The following is a 25,155-nucleotide window of genomic DNA, read 5'->3' as shown; positions in this document are numbered from 1 at the left end:
ACGGGGTTTGTGGAAGGCCCCTTATGGTTTATCGGATATTCATTGATAATAATAACAATAACGATCATTTATTCTTTGAGCGTTTCAGTGGAACGTTCCCAAGTGGCGGACATTTTACGCGCTCAGGGAATGTTCCGTGCTACTAGGGTGCCATCTCGTTTCTCTCCATTCTCAACTCTATTGCCGTTATCCTTTCTCCATACTGTGTCTTTTCCTTTTCATTCCTACGCTCTCCCACTTTCTCTTCTATCATATTCTCTTCCCTCTCCGAAATACCTTGATCTCGCCCTCCCCCTGTCACCTACTTCTATTTCCGACCTGCCCTCTGCCTTTTTAAGCCTTTTTTCCGTCCTTTCCTTTTACACCCTAATCTCTTCTTCAATTTGCTTCATTTGATCTTTTTTTCCTTCCTTACCGACACCACCTCCCTCTCTAATCCTACTTTCTCCCTTAGCCCTTTTACCTCTATTTCCCATTTCTCATCCCTTACCCTCAGGGCCTCCCTCATATTTTCCATCTGCTCCATCGCCCCCTTACGTCTTCCTTTAACCCCCTGATCAAGCTTATCAATACCCCGAGAGCCTCCCGATCCGACTGCCCATCTATTTGTGGGGGGGGGGGGGCTACGCACCCGTACGTTTTTTTTAACGGACTCTCTACCGCGCTTTCTCCGGACTCTCTTGGCTGTGTCTCTTTCTATTTAAATTACTGTAACTATTTGGTTTCAAATAAAAATCTGTTTTGATTAAGCATTCAATTGTTTTGTTATAAATTTACTGGCTTAGTTGAAAATTAATCTTTTTGGTTGAGGATTTCATCATTTTGTTCAAAGTTCTTTTTCTTTTGAATGAATTAAACTTGTTTTATTTAAAATTGGAACCTTTTTGCATTGAAATATCCACTATTACATTTTTTCGTCGAAAATTCATCTTTTTTGTCAAAAACTCACCTTCATAGTGAAAAGTTGAACTACGTTGCAAAATTTGGAAGTAAATGACCTTAAACTATGAATTAGAAAAATTGAAAATAATTGTAACTGAAATTCAGTATTTAAAAAAAATGGTTCTTATTTTGAAGTACTGCAAATTCAACAAAGTAAATTTGAAAAGCATCGATTTCGACTGATTTCTTTATTGTTACAAAATAATTCACTTCGTATTCTCAATGAAACTATCCTTTATTTATGCGAATTACTGAGATTTTATTTCTTTAGAATTTAATTGTGATTCTCTTTACAGCTGGAAATTTGGAAGTTTCAAAGGAAATTCTCTCCTCGGCAAATCGAATGAAGGCCTCTCCCCTTTACACGTAGCAGTTATGAAGAACAATCCTAACATAGTCGAGCTGCTTCTGCAAAAGGGAGCATCCCCAAATATTAGCCATAAGGATTTTGATTACCCTCTTCACATGGCTGTTGAAATTGGCAACAAGGCTATGATAAAAAGCCTCATTAAACATGGCGCACGTGTTGATTCTTTGTGTAGAAACGAATACACCTCCTTTTCTTTCGCCGTGAAAAATAATATGGTAGAAAATGCGAAATCATTGATCGCTAACGGACCCCTTTCAACGATCAAGACCAGGAGGGTCGATTTTGGTTGCACAATGCAATTAAAATGCGAATAAGTCATGAGATGGTAGAATTTCTGCTGGGTTGTGGCGCCGACGTTAACGTCCGAAAAGAACAGAATTACACGTTGCTTCGTCATTGTTTATCAGCAGCTTCTTCGTTTTTTGTAACGTGTAGACAGCAGGAAGAAAGAATACTTTGGCTTTTTAAAAAGTTCGTTGAGTATGGAGCTGACCTCAACGAGGGGTCAGAGGAATTAGAAAACACAATCCTTCACTGCGCTATTAAAGCTGAAAAATATCAACAAGTCGATATTTTGTTGGAAAACGGAACTGATGTCAACAGAACATATAAAAATGGAGAAACACTGTTTCACGCTGTGAACAAAATAAACTTATGTAATGATCGTTTTTTTCATACTAGAGATGACGTCAGAAGACAAAGAAGAGCATTTGTTTTAAACGATTCTGCATATCCACATCCGCAATTTTTTGGTAAAACCGGTTCAGTAAATATATCGATCGCACGATCAATAACTCGGGTAATAGCCAGGCTAGATGCTACTGGCAAGTATATTCATGAGCGAAATCTAGCGACAGTAAAGAGCGAGTCTATGTATCCTTATTTTGCTTTCTGTCAAAAAGAAATTGAAGACATGAAACTCTGCGAAATTGCTAATGGTATTACTTATTTCGACGTTTTGATAGCTGCAGAAAGAATTCTGTCTTTCTATGCAAGAAATAAGAAGATCATGGAAAATACTCTGTATTTTACTCTGGTAGGACAGAGTTGCAGACCTGTCAGTATAGCTTTTGGATTTGAAGTTCCCATGCTGATTGCTTGGAAAGTGACGGATCACCTCAGTCTCAAAGAATTGAATAATATATGCCTGGCGTGCATGTATTGGGCCTAATAACCCACAACAAGTTCTTTAGTTTTTTTGCGTGGTGGATCTATATTTCCCGAAAGGTTATTCTATAGAAGGTATTTTTTGGTTAAGAAATGGACAAACTAAAATTATAATTTGTGCACAGATTCAAAAATTAATATAGACTAGTGATATATGAATTCAAGAACGTATTCTGGGAATTTTGCATTTACAGTTTTTATTATTTTACCGAGTTTCAGTTTATATTTAAGAATATTCATAAGTTTTACTTTTTGAAATAATTTTATACTAAGTTTTGATTTTATGTAATTTATCGTATAATTAAGAAAATTATTATCAAGATATTTAACTGTAGTTCTTAAGTACATGACTTATGATAAAAATCGCATGTATCGAAATTTTGGTTGATTATGTTTTAAGATTTCTTTCTTTTAATAAAAAAGACTTTTGACGATATGATGAGCATTTTAAAAATGACTGATTTGATTAAATTGCTTAAGGGGGCAATTTCTGCAGGGCATTTTGAGTATAAAATAAAAAATCCGATTTACTATTTTTCTAGGTTTTCAGTTAGTTAATTTTAATATTATGTAAATAAAATTTTCCTAAGATTCTTGAGATAGTTCAAAAAGATTTTAGAAAATTCCACACACGTCAAATCAATATTTCAACAAAAAAGTTCATCTTCAACCAAATAGTTGTGTTTTCAAACAAAAAAGATGTATTCTTCACGAAAAATGTAATAGTTGATATTTCAATCAGAAATAATTTTTATTTAAGAAAAAGTTGAATTCTTTCAAAAAATACAAATTATCAACAGAATAGTTAAATCCACAAACAAAAAAGATTAATTTTCAAAGTTTAAAATCAGTTGTATTTTTACCAAAAAAACGTAAAATATTTTCCAAAAGAGGCGAATTTTTTACAAAACAGTTTTATTTTTTCCCCGAAAAATATGAATTTTCAACGAAAAAAAAAATTTTTTTTAATCAAAATGAGTCAAAAAAGAACAAAAGATTTATGCTAATTATAATTTGAAGTGAAAAATAAGTTTTAAAATAAAATAAAAATATCGAATACTTATTTGTTTTTTAAGTTTTTTTGTTCATTCACCACAAGGCTATATAAATTTAATCTTCCTAGGTGTCTTAAGGAAATTCAAGCAGATTTCTGAAGATTTCAGATATGTGAAAAAAGCAGCTAGGAAATTTCTAAGAAATTGCAGGGTGGCCGCTGGACCGGGAAAAACCGGGGAATAACAGTGAATTTTTTTTACCACGAATTTTACATAATTGTAGAAGAAAAGTCTGTCCACGTTCGATTTCAACAGTTTTTAAATAAATAGTTGAATTTTCATTTTTCAATTATGTTATTATTTACAATGCGTAATTCAAAATTTGTTTACTTTAAAAATTTTCCATTTAGAATTTTTATTTCTAAGCTTACATTTTTAATTTAAAGAATTTTTCAATGCTTTCTTAATGGCTTGAACAAATAAAAATAAAAGTCTTTGACGTTGAAAATTTTGGATAAAAAATATTTTTATTTGATAAATAAATAATTTTTTTAAATATTTGTACTATTTAAGAATTTTCAGGTTTTAAAGTTAAAACTTAAACGGTTTCAATTTGAAAGTCTTGATCATTAAACAAATGTCAACGTGTGACTGAAAGCTTATCAACTATTTTCAACTTAAAAATAACTTTATTCTAATATATTCTTAATCAAAGGATTTTATGAAATTTAGAATATTTTTTTAGTCTTAAATATTCAATTTTTAACCTATTAAATTTGAAATTTTTAATTAAAACAAAGATTAATTATTGAATATTTAGCAATATTTGAATTTTTATTTAAGACAAGTAAATTGAAACTAAATTTTTATAAGTAAAGAATCTTTAACTGAATTGTTTGACATAGAAAACTTGGAATCGTTAAAATTTCGAAAAATGCTTAATTTGTAAGTGAAATTTTTTAATTTTGATGTATAATTTACAAATGAACATTTGTAGAAAAAAGTTGAGTAATTTTAAGAGATATTTAGGAATTTTAAAAAGATAAAAAATTACCATGCAAATTTTAAAAAGTTTTCTTTAAATCTTCTAGAATCTTTTTTGAATATTTTGTTTAAATCTTTGATAAACTTTTAATATATTCTCTTAAAATAATGTTTCAAAATGAAAACTTATTTTTAATTTTCCTAGGAATCTTAAGACAATTTTTTTATTCTTTTGAAGCCTTTCACAATTCTTGAAAAGAATTAAATTTTTTTGTTTAAAATCTGTGAAAATCTACATTTTGTTTTATATTAGGCTATCATTTCATGTTTTACATTAAGTTTGAATCTTTTCAAAACTTCTACATATCTCTTAAAATTACTCAAATTTCGCCTACAAATAATAAATGTTAAATGGTTATTTATACATCCAAACTGTAAAGAAATTTGCTAAAATTTGCAGGATTTTCTAAAAATTGTGGAAAAAACTAAATTCATTTTTAAAGATATTTAGAAGTTCTGAAAGAATTTCCAAAATAATTTTAAATTTATAACCAATTTAAAACAACTTCTAGATTTTTCAAGATTTCAAAATAAAATTTTGAAGCTTTCCAAGGATGTTTAAACTATTTAAAAAGAAAATAATTAAATTTCTAATTTAGAAAGTGTTAAGTTAAAAAATTTTCAATTTTTTAATATTTGATGTTTCTAGCTTAAAATTCCTTAATATTTATATTATTAATATTATATTATTTATAATAAAAAATGTTAGTACCTTCAATTTTATACGCGTCAATTATTAAGCATTTGAATACAACATTTTTTAAATTAAAAACTTCTAAATTTCAATTTTAAACATTCAAAATTTAACAGTGCCACTTTGAGTGCTTTCATTTGCAGCTCAGTTTTTATTACCTTAAGTGGAAAATTTTTTAACTTTAACAAACTTCTAAAATTCCTAAATATCTTTTAAACATACTGGAATTATTCAAAAAATTGTATCAAAATGTTTCAGATTCTTTTTGATAATTTTGGAAATTTTTTGGAATGTTTTGAAATATTTAAAAATATTCTGTTAAATTAAACTTGGTAAAATAAACAATTATTTAAAATTTTCTCAAAGCTCTGAATAAAATTTGTTGTATTCTCTTGAAAACTTTCAAAATTCTAATTTTTTTTTTAATTTGTTGAAATCATTTTAGGTTCAGAATTATTTTATATCCTTTCAAAACTTCTAAATATCTCTGAATCTTATTCGAATTTTTTCTTAATTTTTTGACTTTCAAAAATTGAAAGATTTTGCTTTAAAATCTTTAGAACTTTTTTCCAAAATATATCGCAATCTTGAAAGCTAAAAATTAATCTTTTAAAATAAAATGTAAATAATTGCTTTTCCCCGAAAATCTTATTGTTATTACAGGTATGAGATGACAGTGAAATTTTAGGAACAGAATTATAAGATACTGTTAAATGCTATTTGAAACACCAAAATTTTCCTTTATTAATAATGTTGATGAACATTCAGCAATAAATTATATTATCAAATAAAGTTACCTTTGGAAATTTTGATTGACTAAATTCCCGGCGCAGAAATTTCGTAATCTTTATAAAGAGATAAATACTTATAACCCCATTCATTATATATGTGGTGAATGGGCAATGAATAATAATCTTTAGTCATTTAAAAAATATTTTGTCAAGTTTTAAGAACAGATTTGTTGACTTTATTATTAAAGGATCATTTACTATTTCAATTTTTTAGAAATAAGTTTTTAGAAATTAAATTCCTCATTTGGTAATTGCGGTTTACAAAACTCCAGGAAATACAAAAGAACGAACTGAAAAAAGCCATCGTAATATATAGCCAATCATCTAGTCAATAATAACGATTGTGAGATTTCGAGAATTTCGTTCCACCAATTTTTGTAGACAGGGTCCGAAGGAGAAAACAATTTTTCATTTCAAGTTTTCTTAGAAAAGAACAGTTTAGAATCACTTAGAAATCTTCACACTTTCAATCTTCTTAGTCAAATTTACTGAAGTTTTAGCGAAAAATCTCAGAATAACTGTAATTAATAATACAAACATTAAATTCTTTAAAGAATCAAATTCAAAATTCTCTTCGTTATTGTCAATTAATATTTGATTCAATACAATTATTTAGAGGTCACAGCTTATTCAAAAAGTACCAAATTTCTATTACTAATAAAGTAATAAAATATGTAATAATATGGAAAAATTAGTTTTCAGTGTACTTATTCAAATTTTTTAACTTTAATTATTCCGTCTTTAAAAATCTGTCATCCGTGATTTCAGACTATCATAAGCTTCCGTTCACGGCGTTTCCGGTTTAATAGAAATCTGAGGGTACGACGCTATCCAGGTTAAAAACAAAAGAGAACAGAGAAGAACGAGAAACAAAGCACAAGGTAAAGAAATAAATATTCCTGAGATTAAATTATGTAATGAATGTAAGTAAGAAGAAGTAATTTAATTTCACTTTTAAATTGCCTTAGTGTGTCTATGTAGACATGTAGTTAAATAATTATAAGCTTATTTTATTATTGGCGTAGCTTCCCGGTAACAAGTTGATTGCGACGCATAAATTGCCATTAAGAAAAAGGGACATTTCAATGCTTTTGATGGGTACCAGTTGCATGTTTGTCCGAAAAATAGTTAAGTTGCATTGATCGGCATTGTTTCTACTCAGTATTTAGTAGACAAGATTAAATGTGACACAGTTCGATACTTTGCTCATGAAAGGCATTGCATGGCATACAATTTGGCGGTGCACTGAGTATCATTGAATGGCATTAAATGGCATAAACTCATAGGCATTACAAGCAAATCACTGTAATGCCTTGATGCTTATGCGTATTAAAAGTGGACCGAAACGAGTTTTATACAATAAAGCGCATTTAATGGCATTTCAATCCAATCAACTCCTTCTTACTGGGTTGCGATTTTAAGATAAAAACTATACAAATTTCTTCTATTCTGAAGCATTTTTTTATGCTGATACCGGTATATAAATATCATTGATTTTGATATTCGGTTGTATAAAAGTGTTTGAACTGGAAGTTTTTGAAGTGAAAATCGGTCAATCGATATTTTAAACCGTATTCATAAAGATTTCCATTCGCAAAAAATACACTTTTTCTTGGGTAGGAAACAGTAGGAAATCAAAAATGTAAATAATTAATTGCTGTCAGTAAGGGCATGTGAAACTTAGAAAATTGTCGATTTTACCAGTTTTAGGTCACCCCGACTTTTTTTCTAGAATAATAAATATTTTGTCTTAAAAATTTGAGAAATGATAGCGAACATGATAACGGATGTCCCCACACACTTTTTTTGTGGTTTTTTTTTATCAAAAAATTTTTGATATTGCTAACAACGTGCGTGTATTTTTCGAGGTTATATATGTTACAATTCACCCGAGCGTTACTTACAAACTACACAATATTTTTGGCCGTAAACTTTAGACTTGCAAATAAACATAGTAACTAATCTCCCGCAACTAACCTTCTTTACAGGCAATCAAAAAAGTTTATTTCATAAGTAATTTCCAGATTATCGGAAATGCAGAGATGAAAAACGATGTAACCTTAAAATAATGCATATGCATACAATTTTTATTAAGTACAATAAATTTTTTTGATATTATCCCTAAAAAACAGTCTCCGGGGACGTCCGTTATATTTTATAGCATCTCCGAATTCAGTTTAAAAAAATTTTAATTTTTGTAGAAAAAAGCCGGGGAAACTGTAAGTATCACAGTGTATTTATTCTATACGGAGAAAAATGGACACGCCTGTTGGATACCTATGAAAACGCCACCAGTTTGGAACTATTGGGAAGAAATTTCAATTCATTTTAACAAGAAATCTTAAAGCAAACAAGTCATTTTAAACCGTAGTTCAACATTTTTGATTAAAATGTATTGATATTCAATGTTCTTTTTCATTAAAATAGCACCAATAACTTTGAGGCCTTGAGAATATACCCAATAGTTCGCGTTTCAGATGACGCTGTTGTCAAGGCCAAAGACGCACGTCACACAAGTGGTGGGTCTATTGGGTCTATAACGCAGTTATTTGAGGTATGCATTATACTGAACTAGCGTGGTACAAAAATTCGAGTTTGAAATTTGGTTATTGATTCAAGTGTATAATTATTGCGGTAATAACGTCATTAGGATATGAAAGATATTATCACTTCGTCGACAGCCTGACTCTTGTACGCTGTACAGTCCAGTCCACAACAGAATTCAGTCCTTTATTCGCAACAGTAAAGAATAATCGACCAAGAAGTATTTACAAGGACACCTCTACTCCAAATACCTTTATAGGTGCCTATGTAGGATCCTATATATAGGATCCTTCAAAAGCACATTATCTTTATAGGGTCGCTTGGGTACCACCTATATGAAATAAAAGAGGTTCCAGTATAGTTGCCTACGTAAAAAGCTATATACATTCACATAAAGGTACCTACGTATAAAAGTATGCAGGGCACTACGTAGGATCCTATGACTTATTCCTGCACACAATCCTACGCAGATCGTTCCATCCTATAACCAGTCCCTACGTTAATAATCCTATATTGGACCCAATAAAGGCATCTATGTAATATCCCATGATCAGTCCTATAACCATCCCAATGTTTCATACTAGAACCAGCCCCTACGTAATATCCCATGATTCACCCTGTAACTAGCCCCTACGTTGAATCGACAGTTTTTTATTTAACATTAGTTATTTGGGCTTTTGCATTATAAATACAGTTGCTTCAGATAAATGGTATTTTTTATTAAATTTTCATCAATAATAGCTTATTTACCTGCGTGGAAAAGGTTCAATGGGTGAACCATGGCTCAACAATAGCATAAGCGTGAGGTGAGCGTGGGTTCAACGAGGGGGGAGCGTGGGTTAACCGTGGGGTAAGCGTGGCTCAAGATTGAGTCAATGTTCACCCACGGTCATCCCAAGGTTATGAAAAATGGGTGAAGCATTGTTAATGGCCCCTCTGCCATGCTTCGTCCATGGTCGAACGTGATTTGGTTGAAATTGAACTTTCACAACTTTTTCGTAGTTGGACAGAATCTACTAAATTTTCCTCACTTTTTAGAAAGGATTGATGGATAAATATTTTCTGTTATTGGACTTAGCGCAATTTTTTTAAGAAACCGCATGAAAGAAGTTTGCGTGGCTCAAGCATGGCAAGACGCTTAAGAGCATGTAAGTGCCACAGAAAATTAACCTGCGTTAACAATGGAAATCTTGGGTTTGCTAATAGTCTACATGTCTCTAAATGGTAAGATCACTACCCGGGTGCACCGGGTTGCTAAGCACATATTCGACAAGAACTTTGTCAACATTTAAATTGTTCCAACAGCCAAAATAACTAAAAATTGTGAGTCGAAGATCAGGCAGCGCCGGATAGAGCACCAGGTAATGTAATACGTATTCTACGAGAAATTAAAAAAATATAAAGTTTTATGAATCACGAAAACAATCCCAAATGGCGAGTCGACGGCCCGGGTGCACCGGATTGAGCACCAAATAGTTTAATACGTATTCTACGAGTCGAAGACCCAAGTGCACCGCGTCGCACACCAGGTAGTTTAATACGAATTGTTCGAGAACTTCTGAAAAATTTAAATTTTATGATTAACGAGAACAATTCCAAATGGTCAGCCCATGATCCAGGTGCACACAGTAAAAAAAAAGGATCAATTTTGTTGCAGAGCATTTTGCTCCAACGATCATTTGACTCTCAAGATCATAATGATCTGTCCATTCAGATCAATTTGATCTTATTTTTTGTTCATTTTTTCAGACTAAACAAAATGGCCGCCAGTTCATGGTGCCGGTGTCATAACGACATAACCTAAAAAATCTATCTAACTGCACGTAAGTGACAACTACACTTAACAGGTGATATTTTCTAATATCAGATTTGATTATTTTTTTCAACTTCTAAATTACACTGCACGAAAATTGTGAGCCGAAGATCAGGCAGCGCCGGATAGAGCACCAGGTAATTTAATACGTATTCTACGAGAACTTTTAAAATTTTTCATTTTGAGAATAACAAAAATAATTAGAAATGGGGAGTCGACGACCCGGGTGGACCGGTTCGCGCACCAGGTTTAGCACGTATTCTACAAGAACTTTTTAAGAATTTAAATTGTGTCAACTGCCAAAATAACTAAAAATTGCGAGTCAACGATCCGGGTGCACCGGATTAAGCACCAGGTACTTTATTACGTATTCTACGAGAACTTTAAAAAAATTTAAATGTTGTGAATATCGAAAACAACTCCAAATGGTGAGTCGACGACCTGGGTTCACCAGATCGCGCACCAGGTAGTTTAATATGTATTCTACGAGAACTTCCCTACCGAAAAGAATCTTTGAGTACATACTAAAAATTCTTTAGGCCAAAGAAGCTCAGAGAAATTCTCCGCAGGCACTCAGGTAGATTTTTTAAATGTCATAGTTAACAGCCTAAAACATAATAATTCGGAATCTACGGGTTTCGATGACTTCAGATATCTGTTTTTTTTCATGCTTAAAATTGGAATTAATAGAACGTTTCTCGTAAATGGGATGATATACGCCAAAAAAGACAACATTTTTTAATTCAACTAGAAAATTGTATATTAGTATATGAGTTATAATTATAAATAAGTATAATGAGAAAATTCATCAGTTAAAACAAAATGTGTTAATAATTTGAAGAGAAATTTAAAAAGGGAGAGCGTATTAGTCACGACCAACTACTGTAAATCTTAAAAAGGACCCAAATCTCTCAAACTATCTCAGAGACTATTTTGTTTCAAATCGACTCTGTTTATAGACTCAAATGGGCCAGGGTATTTCACTAAAGAAAACTCAGAGATTTCTTTCGGTAGGGTTTTAAAAATTTTAATTTTTTGGATAACGAAAACAATGCCAGATGGTGAGTCGACGATCCGGGTGCAGCGGATCGAGCACCTGGTCGTTTAATACGTATTCTGCGAGAACTTTTAAAAAATTTAAGTTTTGTTTATCTAGAGTATATCTTGTTTCATTTCAGTATATTTTCAACAGATTTAGGGAAATTTGCATCCACGAGGATTCTAGCCCGACCCCTCCGGTCCCCCTCGTGGGCAAGTGTGGAATTTCGCCATACCCCCTCCCCCCAAGAACTTTTTAAAAATGTAAATTATAGGAATTACGAAAATAATTCCTAATGGTGTGTCGACGACCCGGGTGCATCGGGTCGCCAAACAGGTAGTTTAGCGCGTATTTTACGAGAACTTTTTAACACCTGGTGCTCGATCCGGCGCTGCCTGATTTTCGACTAACAATTTTTAGTTATTTTGGCTGTTGAAACAATTTAAATTTTGACAAAGTTCTTGTAGAATATTTACTATGCTACTTGGTGCGCGACCCAGTGCACTCAGGTAGCGATCTTACCATTTAGAGACATGTTGACTATTGGCAAACCCAAGATTTTCATATTTAACGCAGGCTAATTTTCTCTGACACATACTCTTAAGCGTCTTGCCATTCTTTAGCCATGCTAACTTCTTTCATGCGGGTTCTTGAAAAAATTGCACAAAGACCAATAAAAGAACATATTTATCCACCAATCCTTTCTAAAAAATTCGACAATTTTTCATAGTTCAATTTCAACCAAATCACGTTCGAATGTGGGTGAAGCATGGCAGAGGTGCCATTAGCCACGGTTATCCCACGGTTATCCCACGCTCACCCCATGCTTATGCCATTGTTCAGCCATGCTTCACCCATGGTACCTTTTCCACGCGGGTAGTTCCTTAAAACATTGTAACCTATGGGTAATTATATGGTGGATGATAGGATTTAGCTCAGGGGCTTGTTACAGGATGGAACGTAAAATGGAACGTAGGGCGCGCTGGTTATAGGGTGGATCATGTGATATTACGTGGGGGCAGTTATAGGGTCAAACATAGGATTTAACGTAGTAGCCAATTATAGGACGGCAAGTAGGATTTAAGGTAAGACTGGATGTACACGGTGAAAAATAGATCGAGAAATTTACCAAATTCAGTTGGGTAAACTCGGGACATATGGACACTTTGATAAAGTTTCGTTTCTAGTTTGTTAAAACGAAATTCGGCAATTCCTCATTCACAAATATGAAAGTGTGACAAATGACTACTAATGTCTACCGTACTGCACTTTAATTAATACTGCACTTGGTAGTTGACATTTTAATAGACATAATTGTAAAATATATAAAACTTTACATAGAGATTAATGAAAAGTTTGGTAAAACGCTGTCGAGGACTCGGTAGAAAATATAAGAGGGTTTACAGGAAACTCTTAAACAATTACACTAAATTACAATACATTACATACGATCCACTCGCACGCTTTTAACAATATTAAAGCTATTAAAAATCGAAAACGCTGGCGACGGGTTTCGAACCACCTAACCAAATTTTAACGCGTTCTATCGCCTACGACGTAAGCCTCATGGCTAACCTAGTTTAGACACCGGAAAAAATCTCGACTATAAATTTGAACAACGAGTAGGTCAGGGCCATGCAAAAAGTATCTGAGGCCTGTTTCAGAAAATTTTTTTATTGTAGCACTTAATTGATGAGCGGGTTTTTAAATTTATGAGAAGTAAATAAAAACATTGGATAATTTTTTATTCAAGATTTTCTAGTCTTGAAACCCTAAATTATTTAATTTTTAATATTTTAAATGTTTGCATCGTCTACATTTAAAAAAAATCGTTATGATGTAAAATATTCAAGATATTAAAATTGAACATCAAAAACCTAAAAGTTAAGTTTATATAAAATTTCTAAAATTAAATTAGGTTAGAATTTCAGGAGTTAAATCGAATATTCCAGCTAATACGCTTTACAGGATTCATTAATGATGTTGCATTAAAACTTATGTATATGAAAATATGAAAAACACACATAACTTGAGAAAATTTTGAATATCTCTTCTTGAAGTAAGTCTTGATTCAAGATTTGTAATTGAAGATATTTTAATTTTTAATATGTGCAATTTATCATATAGTTTCGAATGTTTTTCTACATAATTCAATTTTAGATACTCACAATTAAACACTCTACAATATTAAAAATGTATAAATAAAAATGCTGGGTAATTTGGAAGATCTAAACTTAAATTTTCAACTCTGCATTTTCCAAATTGAATAAATTTGCATTGTGTATCATCAGGATTGAAACTATTTTAATGGCTACTACCGAGTTGCGGCCCGTGGTCAAGAAAATATCCGAATTGCGGCCCGCGGTCACTTTTGGTCTGATTGAGTTTCACCTCGACTTTCCTTCTCCCACTCCACCATAAAATGAATTAGCTCATGAATAGAGTAAGGGGTGGTGGTGGCAAGGAGTAGAGGTTAAATCATCATTTTTAAAAGACTTCTTTGGACTACCTTTTTTTAATTTATCCGATGTAGAACATTGTTTTTGCGGAAAATCTCATGGCTCTCCAACCGTTAGATACAAGAGTTTAAAAGTTTTGTGACTATTTTTTAGAAAATTACGTTGAGCTGAGTTTTCTTCATTAACGTCGCGGACAACAAACGGTTGTGAATCTTATCATTTAAAATTAAATTCAATGTTTTACACGTCAAAACCAAACATTTTTCTTTTTGTTGAAGCTTTAAAAGATGTGCAAATAGATGTTTACATTAAAATGCAAGGTATTGTACTGTAATTATCACTTTTTTATAATTATCACTGACAATGCATATTTCCCAACATTTTTTAAAAACCCCAGCATAATAAATCTACTTATATAGTAAAAGCTGCCAGTACTGAGCATGGAAAAAGTATGAAATTTAATTAACTTGTCGGAATAATTTTTGCTAATAATTAATTAAATGGATTTATTTTTTAATTCAATTAAATGGTACCTATTATTCAACTAAAATGTTGATTTTACCATTTAAATTTTAAACTGAATGAGTGGCTAGATTCATTGGTCTTCGCCGATACTACATTTTCTGTAAGATTTTACAGAAATATATTTTATTCTCTTGAATAAAAAATGTATAATTGTTGAGTAATTGTCAAAAATTTAATTTTTAAAAAACTAAGAGTCATATCAAAAAAGTAAAATCACCTCTGGATCTGTCTCGGAAATATCTCAGTGTGCATTTTTTGCTTTTTGTTTAAACAATTTGTTAAACAGTTACGCCACTTGTTATCTTTCTGCAATTGTTATAAGCAAAGTATGCATTGGATCTAATTGTTTAAAAAATGGGTTTAAAAACAAAGAAAATGCACAGCTAGATATTTTCGAGAGGAATGCAATGGTGCACTTGGTTTTTCGATCCAGTGCATACTTTCTTTATAACAAGTGCAGAAAGATAACAATTGGCGTAATTGTTTGAAAAATGGTTTAAACAACAAAAAAATGAACACCGAGATATTTCGAGACATTTCTGAGGCGAATCTAGAGGTGTTTTTACTTTTTTGATACGACTCTTAGTTTTTTTTAAATTAATTACGCAACTTTCAAATCCATATCTACGTGCACGGAGCAACAGTGCGCTGAACAAAAAATGCATTAATAGTTTAAAAAATAATGATAAAAAACAACGAAAAAATTCACACCTAGATATTTTCGAGAGGAATGCAATGCTGTACTTGGTTTTTCGACCCAATGCATACTTTGTTTACAAAAATGGCAGAAAGATAACAATTGGCGTAATTGTTTAACAAATTGTTTGAATAAAAAAATAAAGAAATCTACACCGAGATATTTCTAAGGCTGTCAAATAAAGTCAAATACTGTCAAATAAAGTCTAACGTAGAAAAACATGAAAAGCTCGCTGACAGTGGACAAACTTTCATAAAATATGCAGGAGATTATAACATAATCAAAATTAATTTTTCTTCAGAATCCATTTAAAACTTTACCAAACCTTTAAGTAAATAATACAGTTTTTACCTAGGAAGAATATCCGAAATGAATATGTGACAGAATAGTTTTCACTAATTACACTACGTGTCTTAATGATTACTTTTGAAAATCTTTACTGTACATTTGGGAAATTTAATCTGCGTTATTAAAGTTTATTGAGCTGTCATTTATTCTTTAACATTTCGCAAGACACAAAATATTACAATAATGTCAAACATTCTCCTTTTGGTCCATATATCCCAATTATACTTAAAAGTTGGGTAAAGCTTCCTAACCAAATTTTCTCCATGTAGGGTAGAACTTACTATATAGGTATCTGCAGTAGGAAACCGACAGTATGGTCTGGTCGACATAGTCACTTCTTATTTTATACACTTAAATTAATGTATTATACATAGATAAATTCACTAAGTTTTAAATATTGAATTATGAATATTTATTTTTCTGAAATAGAAAAAGTCGGGTTAGAAGAAAAAATCGCAGTTGCCGAGAATTGAACCCGGGTTTCGAACGCATTAATCTGTTCCTCCCTGCAATCTAGTATTCTTGATGCAACTGACAGACGATACACCCGACTCACGGTTTAACCACGGTGTCGGGGGTCATTTGCAAGTAGCCTTTTTGCAAAATCGGGGGAATCTAAACGTTAACAGACAGGGCCGCCTGAACTGCTTCCAACTGAAAATCATAATATTGCGCTCTATACTCGACTAAGTACTCACGCATCGTTGCCCTTTCTAAGCGTGGATCGCAACCGTCTCTCGGCCATTGAGTGAGAAACTCCGGGGGGGAGGGGGCAGCAGTTATAGGAATTGCTAAACCGCGAGCGGTTAAACCAGTGGTCAGTACGCTTTTGACCAAGTCAGGCTACCCTGACCGGGCTGATCAACGACCTATTTTCTGGCCAGGTACCTGCGAGCTTGGGCAGACCATCCCTTTTCTCAGGGGTACTTTGTTGAAAAATAGAAAAAAAACTTTGAGATTAAAAAATTCTTAATTTTACAATCAGATATCAAAGAAATGTAATTTGTCTATGAAGTTTGAACATTTGAGAAGCATTTAGGATTAAATTGACTGTTAAGCTGAAGTTTCTTGATATTCCTTCAAATTTTCAACTTTTCGAGGCAAGTAATATATCACTGGAATCGGAAGAATTCTTAGATGCTTATAATGCTATTTTCAAATCGCTAGTTGAAAAACTGAAAGTTTTTAAATTTCCTTACTTTGACATGCCTGTGGGCAAAAGGTCCCCACTGGAGTGAACACACTCACACTTAGGTCTATGAATAGACCGAAAAGTAGTAGGAAAAATTAAGTTGGGACGGGCCTGACCATACTTGAAAAGTGAGCAAAAGTTTGCCGACCACTGGGCTAAACCGTGAATCGGATGTATATAGATTTCCATTATTGATGTCAGAAAGTTGAGTAATTTATGCTTTCTATTGCTTGTTGAGATGATAACGTATGACTTGTATACATGTAAAGTATTAAAAATTTAGATATAAAAATCATTTTTGTTCTACAGGAGATAGCAGAGTAACTGCCGTCTACATCTGAAGTAATCGGGTCCGCTTTGAAAACCTACATTTTCCGATTAAATATGCTGCAAGAAAAAATGTATATGGATGAAGAAATACAAGAAGAACTAGCTACAGCTGTAAAACAAGGAAATATGGAAGCAGTAAAACGAATTACTAGTTCTTTAAATTCAAAATATTTACAGCAATGGCCTGAAATTCCAGATTTGATTTCCCTTGCCTTAACCAAAAAGCAGTCTGAAATTGCAAAATTTTTAATAATTAATGGTGGCTTAGAAGTATTTACAACTTTTATATATCCAGAACTGCAAGGTAGGAATACTAAATTAGCTATCGCTAATGGAGACTTGGACACACTTAAAATGATTAAACCCCTTGATTCTGCGAGTGATTTAATATATTTTTCAATTGTCGAAAGGCTGCCCGTAGACAAAGATGTTTGTGAAATTTTCGATTTCATTTTTGATCAAGTATTAGATATAGAGGATACAAATTATGCATTATATGATGAGAAATATAAAAATCATACCCTATGTAATGTGCTTCAATATGCAGCGAAATGTGGTAATGTGGATATATTACCACTTATTTTAAAAAAGAAAGCAAATATTGATGCGAGGACAGATATGGGCCAAACAGCACTTCATATTGCTGCCAAAAATGGTCATTCAGAAGTAATTGATTTTCTTTTGAAACACGGCGCAAAACATGACGTTCAGGATAAAAATAAGAAAACAGCGTTGCGTTTGGCTGCTGAAAAGGAAGATGAACCCTCTATCAAGATTCTTGTGGATTACACTTTTCGGCAAAATAATACACCAATACTTGAAGATGATTTCTTTCTATTATATTGTGCTGCCGCTACGGGAAATCAGAAGATTCTTGAAATACTTTTACAAAAATCCATAGACATCAACCAACATTTTGAAGCAACCAAAAAAACACCGCTTCTTATTGCTGTTGAAAATGGACACCCAGATGTTGTCCAACTGATTATAAATCAAGGTAAGAAGCCATCGATAAATTACATAATATATTACGCAATTATTCCAAATATTTTCAATCATGTCTTATCAAATACAAATTAGTTACTTGCTACTCGAGAAACCTGATTTACAATTCTTTTTCGTATATAACGAAACATATATTAATATTAGAGGTGTGCAAAAATTGATGCGGATCGGTTCGGGTTTGCGGGTTTTGCGGGTTTGCACGCAGACCCTCAATCAACAGATATTCAGCCCGCCGAACCAATTTAAAATTGCATAAAAGCCCGCCGAACCAAAATCAATTTAAAAACCTGAAAACCTTCATTGATATAAAATTGACCGAACTAAAACCCTTTTTACGGTATCCTAGCCTCGGATTGAAACCGTCATAGTTTCGGTCTGGTGAACGACCGTCCTTCCGTCATCATTTTTTGTCTGCTAAAACAAAAAAAAATTATAGCACTCAAAAAAGGGCCGATTGGATATGCAGAATGTGTCAACAGGAATACAAAATTTGAGCCTATATACATATGGCCATAGAGAAAGTCAAATAAAATTTTGTAGAAATTCGTAACGTCATCTAAATTAAGTAAAATTGATTTAATTGCTGTTTAACTGATCATTATTATATAAAATTCGTAAATGCGGCTTAATCGTGGGCTGAACACGGCAGTGTGTGCCAACCTGCAAACCCGTACCGTTCGTGGTCAGATTTTGTGTTTTATAACAATTTCCAAAAAATGAATCAACGCTGTCATTTTTAGGGTTTACAATTGAAGAATTTTCAATTACAGATCTATAAAATTGAAAAATTTTCCATAGCAAATCTTAAAAATTATGTATTATTATATAGTAAAATATATTCAAAAGCACGTCCCAAACTACTTCATGTTAAACTATAAACATTCCCAATTAATGTATCTTCATTTCAAATCATAAAAATTAAACAATTTTGTATTGCAAGTCGCTAAAATTCAAGAATTTTAAATTGTTACTCTTAAAAATTATACAACTTTGATTTGTAAACCTTTAAAATTGAAGAGTTTTTATTTTGAAAACTTATAATTAATAATCTCGCAAGTTTTAAGTTACACAATTAAAAATTCTCTAGCTTTGATGATTTATATTTGCAGTTGTTTTATTTTGGAAGATCTAGAATTGAAAATTCTGGACGTTCGACTTTCAAAATCATCCAGATTTAAGAATTTTTATTTATATATTTTTAAAATTGAACAATCTTTAATTTCAAGTCTTAAAAATGGAAAAATTTTCCATTGTAAAATTTTTAAAGTCAAACTATATATTTAAAAGAAAATTTAAGTACACAAACTTAAATATATAAATCTTAACAATTGAATCATTTTTAATTTAATATTTTTAAAATTCAAGAATTTTCAATTGTTTTAAAATTTACAATGAAAAATGATGTAATTTTGATGGCAAGCATTCAAAATTTCTTGAGTTTGAAGATAAAAAAAAATATATTTCTGGGTATTGATATGAAATCCCAAATTAACTTATTAAATTATTTCTTTGTTTTTAATTCCTGCTGGGATAAAATTTTACATTGAATCAAAGTAATCTCCAAATAGAATACTAAAAGCTGTTTGACATAAAAATTAGAATCGTAATAAAACTGATGTAGGCCATTTTAAGTTTATTTTAATTCAGGATTATTAATTATATTTCATAATACTTCAAGAACCATTGCGATTATGATGAACGCGAATGAAGGTGTAATAAAACGAGATTATACCATTTTCTCAAATCGTTTATCAAATCACTTAAGTTTAAATTTTTAACAACAATTTATAAAATAGAAATTCTTTGCAAAATAAGCTAGAAAAGTATATGACCAAATCTAAGGGTATATTGAGTCAGTCGTTCAAAGCATGGGTTCAGCAGTTCCATTATAGGGAAAATAGGGATTTAGAAAAAGGAATTTTTTTCTTTAGACAATACCACCGTAATGAAAAAAAGTTAAATGTCACACTTATAAAACACTAAAATTTTTATTAAAAAATAAAATTACAATTTATTTCTAAACTAAATGTTATAGGAACGAAAATATGTCAATTGAGAGCGAGATACTTTTTTTCCTTCCGCGACACTGTTGGCTCAATCATGCTAGATTTTCTTTTCTCTATTTTTTAAGGGCGAATCAACAACAATTGGTTATTGTTTCTTTCTTTGGATCGTAGTTTCTCTAAGCTATTTATAATTTCTCCATCTTACGACTTCATTTATTTTAAAAATTACTTTTTTACACGTGTAATCTCTTTTAGTCTTATGGACTTTTTTGCCTACACCGGTCGAACCGGTGCAAAGCCCACGCCACATAAAAAATGTTGAATAAATTTTGGGTTAGTAGTAAATTTAAACATTGTAAAAAAGACTTTATTTTTATGTATATTTTTCTACAGAATGATGAGAACAATTAAAATAGAAATTTAATCATACCGATATTGAAATCTTTATAACGTTAATACAATATTTGTGGGCATTAGGATGAAAAGGGCCCTTATCGCCGGTATGATGTTATATAAAGGGTCATATAGCCAGATAAATTCCCGAAATTTTAAGCCAAAGACGAACCCTTCAGGTAGAAAAACGAGCCGCCGATATATTTTTGAAGTTGGAACTTCCGAAAACGAATTTTCGAGAAAAACGCACCTAAGGTTGACAAGTGCCATAAGCCCATAAGGTGAACGTCCCCGTAATCGTGACCTTAGTCCCAGTAAACGTGATGCAATTTTTCTTGCTTTTTATTTAATTGGAATAAGTGTTATATTATAAAATGCTACATATAAGTGGGTTTTATCCATAAATTTTACTTCTAAAATATTTTTCTAACAATATATTCAAATTATAAGCAAGTTTCACGATTACTGGGACCGTCACGATTACTGGGACATATTCATTATTGACCTTATGCATATGTTATACTTTTTTTCAAACTTTAAATATACCCTTTTCTGGTTGCTTTCAGAAAATATGAATATAGTTTTAGTAAATTCAGTATATGCCCTAGTGTCATCCCCCACTCAAACTGGAAAAAAATATTGTTTCCAAATTCTTTGCTGAATTTAAATGAGTGATTCCAAAGATGTTTGACAATAACCATGTTTAACAGGGTTGAAACATTTTTAAATACCTTTGGATTGACCCAGCAGACAGACGCTTTTAATATAACATGTGTATTCGAATTAAATAATGTGGTTTTTCTTACAGGGCTGCCAGGACTGGAAGCATCAACACTACATTTGGCTGCCAAAAGCGGATGCAGGGTAATCTTTCGACTCTTGTTACAGGAATCTGAGACTGCTTCTATGCTTACTTCAGTAGATAAATATGGCTACACACCCCTCCATGTTGCTGTTGAAAATGGTCACAGAGATATTGTTGAAATTTGTTTGGAAAGAACCTCTTCAGGCTCCATAACAAATAAAGGTTTGCTACCGATTCATATTGCTGCTCATAAAGGATATGACAAAATAGTTCTCCAACTATTGGAACAATGTGCTGACTATCACTCGTGTACGATAAAATCAGAAGATTCTTTCACTCCGCTTTATATAGCTGCTTACTATGGACACAAAAGAGTCGTAGAGATTTTGCTTGAAAAAGGCGCTGATCCTAATAATTTTAAATGTTATGAACCGCATCTAACTCCACTTCACGCAGCTGCCCAGGGAGGTCACGATCAGATTGTTGAATTGCTTTTGAAATGCGGCGCCAAAGTCAATTTGGAAATTAATATTGATTCTGACGAAATTCTTTGTACGCCCATTCTTGCTGCTGCTCGTGGTGGACACGAAAGAATTGTAGAAATGCTTCTACACTATGGAGCAAATATCAAGACAAAAGTTCTTCCTTCGCACGTAAGTTTTACGAAGAACATCGAATGTATTTTTTCTAGCGAAGAAAAGTCTGAATCTAAGACCTTTTTGGAATCAACAATTGGATACACACCGCTTCATTTTGCAGCACAAGTAGGGAACACAAAAATCGTTGAAATGCTTTTGCGACACGGTGCTGATGTAAACTCCATGTCTGATATTGTAACACCTCTTACTGTTGCTCTTAAAAAGAAACATGAGAAAATTGTTCAAATTCTCTTAAAGGCTGGTGCGAATGTCAATCTTCGAGCAAGTACTAAACAAGAATTTCCTCTACATTGCGCTATAGAAATGGGTAACGAGCAGATTGTGCGTGAGTTGATTGATTCTGGCGCTCGAATTGATTCTGTCTGTTCTGAAGAATTAACTCCCTTTTTTCACGCTGTGAAGAAAGGCAACGTCGAAATGTTGAAAGCATTACTGAGAAAAGGTGCAGCTTTCGAATCAAAAACCGTAAAGGGTGTTCCTTTAGTACACTTCGCTTTTAATGAAAATTCTGGTAAAAAAATGCTTCGATTTCTTCTGCGATGCGGAGCTGACGTAGACGCTAAAAATGAAGATGACATGTCACTTCTTCATATGATCATAGACGAAAGTATACTTTGGGATACAGAACATTATGGTCAAAGTGAAGTCTTGCGCTTAAGTCCATACAGCATGAATAAAATCAAACTGCTTCTGGAGTATGGCGCTGATGTTAATGCCACATCAGCGGCGATGAAAAATTCCGTTCTTGACTCCGCTGCCATGACGGCTAAAGATTATGCGATTGAACTTTTTCTAGAATCAGCAGTTGATGTCAACATAACTAATGGGAAAGGATACACACCTGGACAGAGTGCATTTAAAAAACTTTTATTGGTTAAAGAGAAGTGTGACATCTGTCATCGACCAACGTATAGGGACGTGGATCATGCGAATTTTTGGTATAATTCTTCAGGCTGTATATGTTCTGGCTGTAATCGACCATATGTCTTTGATGACATGATCTTCAAAACTCCAGAAAGAAGTACCAAGGCCTTGCAAAATGTTTTGATGACTATAACACAAGAAGTAGTTAGGTTACAAGTCGCACTTAAAGATACTAAACAACAAAATTTTGAGTTGATCGAGTGTGACAATATAAAACCTTTTGCCAATTACTGCCGCACTGAAATTGATAAAATGAGAATTTCTAAGATTGCTAAGAATATTACGTGCTTCGATGTCTTAGTAGGAAGTGCAGAAAAATTAAGAATTTACTCTACAGACGAGAGAGTAATGGAAGCAGTAAAGTTACAAAGTTACTTCGCACAGTTTCCGGCATATGGAATTGTATTAAAGGCCCGTTTTAAGCAAGGCATAGAAAGAAGAGGCTTATACGAAAAAAATATGGAACTGTTCTATAAGACTTTCGATATGAAATTACCGTATCTTATAATCTTCGAAATATTTGAATATTTAAAACGAGAGGATTTAATTAAGCTGTGGATAGCGTTTACACCTGTGAATTTGGATACCACAGTGGAATATTAGGATGGCGAATTCATTGTGCAAGATTTTAACTGTTACCTGAAATCGAATTTTCGATAGATTCTGCTTCGACTTGGTTTTATATCTTCTGTTTTCATGTTTTCAACTTATTCTGCCTTTTTCTAAGGAAAAAGTTTATTTTTAACTGTTGATTTTAGACTAATAAATCAAAGAATTTTTTATAATACACGAAATTGTTGTACTCTTTTTAATGGTAGATTACTCGAAAGAAATTCCCGTCGTATGGGCACATTCTCATTGCGCGCGGATACGCTCTCTTGCGCTTCACGCTCATTTTCGTACGTTTAACGTGTGCATTTCGACTGCATATATATATTTAATATCATAAATATTGCAGCTTAAATCTGAAACTGTTATTTAAACCCCCGATGGACTGCAGTCATACATTGAAACTAAAATTGCTTTTAATTTGTTTTTAAAGACGTTTATCAAACAAAAAATAAACGTCGTAAACAAAATAGAACGGAATAAACAAGTAGGTTGGTTTTCAATATAATGTTAATAGAAAAATATAAGTCTTTGTTTTAATGTACTAAACATTAGATACATTAAGCCGTAGACTTTGATTCCGTTCATTCAAAGTCCGATTTTAAGTCAAGTCTATAAAAAGTAAACTCTATAGCAATCGACGTTATCCACGTCCAAGGACAACTAATTCTTTGGTTTCCCGCGTGAGGAACTAATTACAAGGTAGCGATGTAAAAAGACTGAGGAAACCAGAAATGGTTCAGAGGCGTTCTGACAACCTAATAGCATATTTGGTTATCTTGCACTGGTACACTTCAATCTGCAGCGAAGCGGGCCGGAGTGAGAAGGAAGAAGTAAGAAGGAGCGAACGGAGGGCTCTTGGAGTACACCAGCGCAGGATAAACGAATGCGCTATAAGTAACACACGTAAATGGTATTATAAATTACTGGATCCTGGTTAAATCTCATTAGGTCATGGAAAATAGAGGCAAAGAGAACTTTTATTAAAAACCTACAATGATACAATAATTTTAGTATTTTTTAAATGGAACTTGTTACATCATACAGAGCGTATCATCAAAGGCTACGGAACTTGATCGACCCAGGGAATTTAAAGTGAGTAAGATGAAATAAGTTTGACCGAAGTAGAGTTATGAAAAATTGTATTTTATTCATTTTATGTATGATCAGATTTTTCAGTGAGGTCCTGAGTGATTGGACTTGCAAAATAATTTCATTATTCGTATACATCGCGATGGATACATCTATACATTGCTCAGTCGAGTGATATGATTTGTGATACTTATCTGGGGTTTAAAGTGCAGGACATGAGGGGCGCGATTTTGGTTCAATTTCATTCTGTTTACACTGTTTATGATTCGCCAGTACGAGTAATGAATAAAAGACTTATTGATTATAATATTTTGAAAAGATAGTGCTAACATAACAGTGAACCTATTTCTTTCGATATTGAATGATCTCAGGAGTGAAAAAGATTCAAAGTTTGTACGAAAAGAAGAAACTGAAAAAGTGTTGAAATCGCGAATAAAGGTTCGGCTAATGAGAGAATTATCTTCGCAATAAAATAGTTATAGGATACTGCGAGCATCTGCCTCGTAGATGAACTTCTAAAAAAGGTACATCAGGGCCGCCAGTGACAAGCAGCAGCTGCGTAAATTAATAATTAATCCAGCTTCCAATTAAATAGTGAGTCCATTGTTTACGTCAAATGACCCCCTCTTGTCTAGATAGGTTATATCTTTAATTTTGAGTCGTTCATTTGGTTCGTCTATTTTAACATAAATTTGCATTACATATTTGCCGC

General features: G+C 32.5%; 2 protein-coding genes across 3 annotated transcripts in view; both read left to right on the top strand.

The window, feature by feature from the left end:
* Nucleotides 1-1,655, top strand: part of LOC117181178 (ankyrin-1-like) — a gene marked incomplete at its 5' end in the record, with an annotated part of 8,394 nt that extends 6,739 nt beyond the window's left edge. The window contains 1 exon segment of the mRNA XM_033373746.1: nucleotides 1,239-1,655. Within this exon segment, the coding sequence (XP_033229637.1) occupies nucleotides 1,239-1,626 (388 nt within the window).
* Nucleotides 1,656-6,808: 5,153 nt separating this feature from the next.
* LOC117182269 (ankyrin-1-like) lies at nucleotides 6,809-23,533 on the top strand. 2 transcript variants are annotated; one of them, XM_033375382.1, is made up of 3 exons: nucleotides 6,809-6,884; nucleotides 16,930-17,947; nucleotides 21,163-23,533. In XM_033375382.1, exons 2-3 carry the CDS (start codon nucleotides 17,005-17,007, stop codon nucleotides 23,343-23,345), a joined length of 3,126 nt encoding a protein of 1,041 aa, XP_033231273.1. In that variant the 5' UTR covers nucleotides 6,809-6,884; nucleotides 16,930-17,004; the 3' UTR covers nucleotides 23,346-23,533. The 2 variants fall into 2 exon arrangements, with proteins under 2 accessions (XP_033231273.1, XP_033231274.1); XM_033375383.1 differs by lacking the exon at nucleotides 6,809-6,884 and adding an exon at nucleotides 10,382-10,497.
* The last annotated feature ends 1,622 nt before the right edge of the window (nucleotides 23,534-25,155 follow it).

The sequence above is a fragment of the Belonocnema kinseyi genome, chromosome 10 (assembly GCF_010883055.1).
Source record: "Belonocnema kinseyi isolate 2016_QV_RU_SX_M_011 chromosome 10, B_treatae_v1, whole genome shotgun sequence".
Taxonomy (NCBI): Eukaryota; Metazoa; Arthropoda; class Insecta; order Hymenoptera; family Cynipidae; genus Belonocnema; species Belonocnema kinseyi.
The sequence above is the reverse complement of the archived record's forward strand: the minus strand, read 5'-3'. Positions and strand labels throughout refer to the sequence as shown.

Bases quoted from the DNA above. Each gene is read 5' to 3' on its own strand.
- LOC117182269 (XM_033375382.1), top strand. From the start codon at position 17,005: ATGCTGCAAGAAAAAATGTATATGGATGAAGAAATACAAGAAGAACTA. The intron at 17,948-21,162 runs GTAAGAAGCCAT...TTTTTCTTACAG, and splicing joins CCAACTGATTATAAATCAAG to GGCTGCCAGGACTGGAAGCA.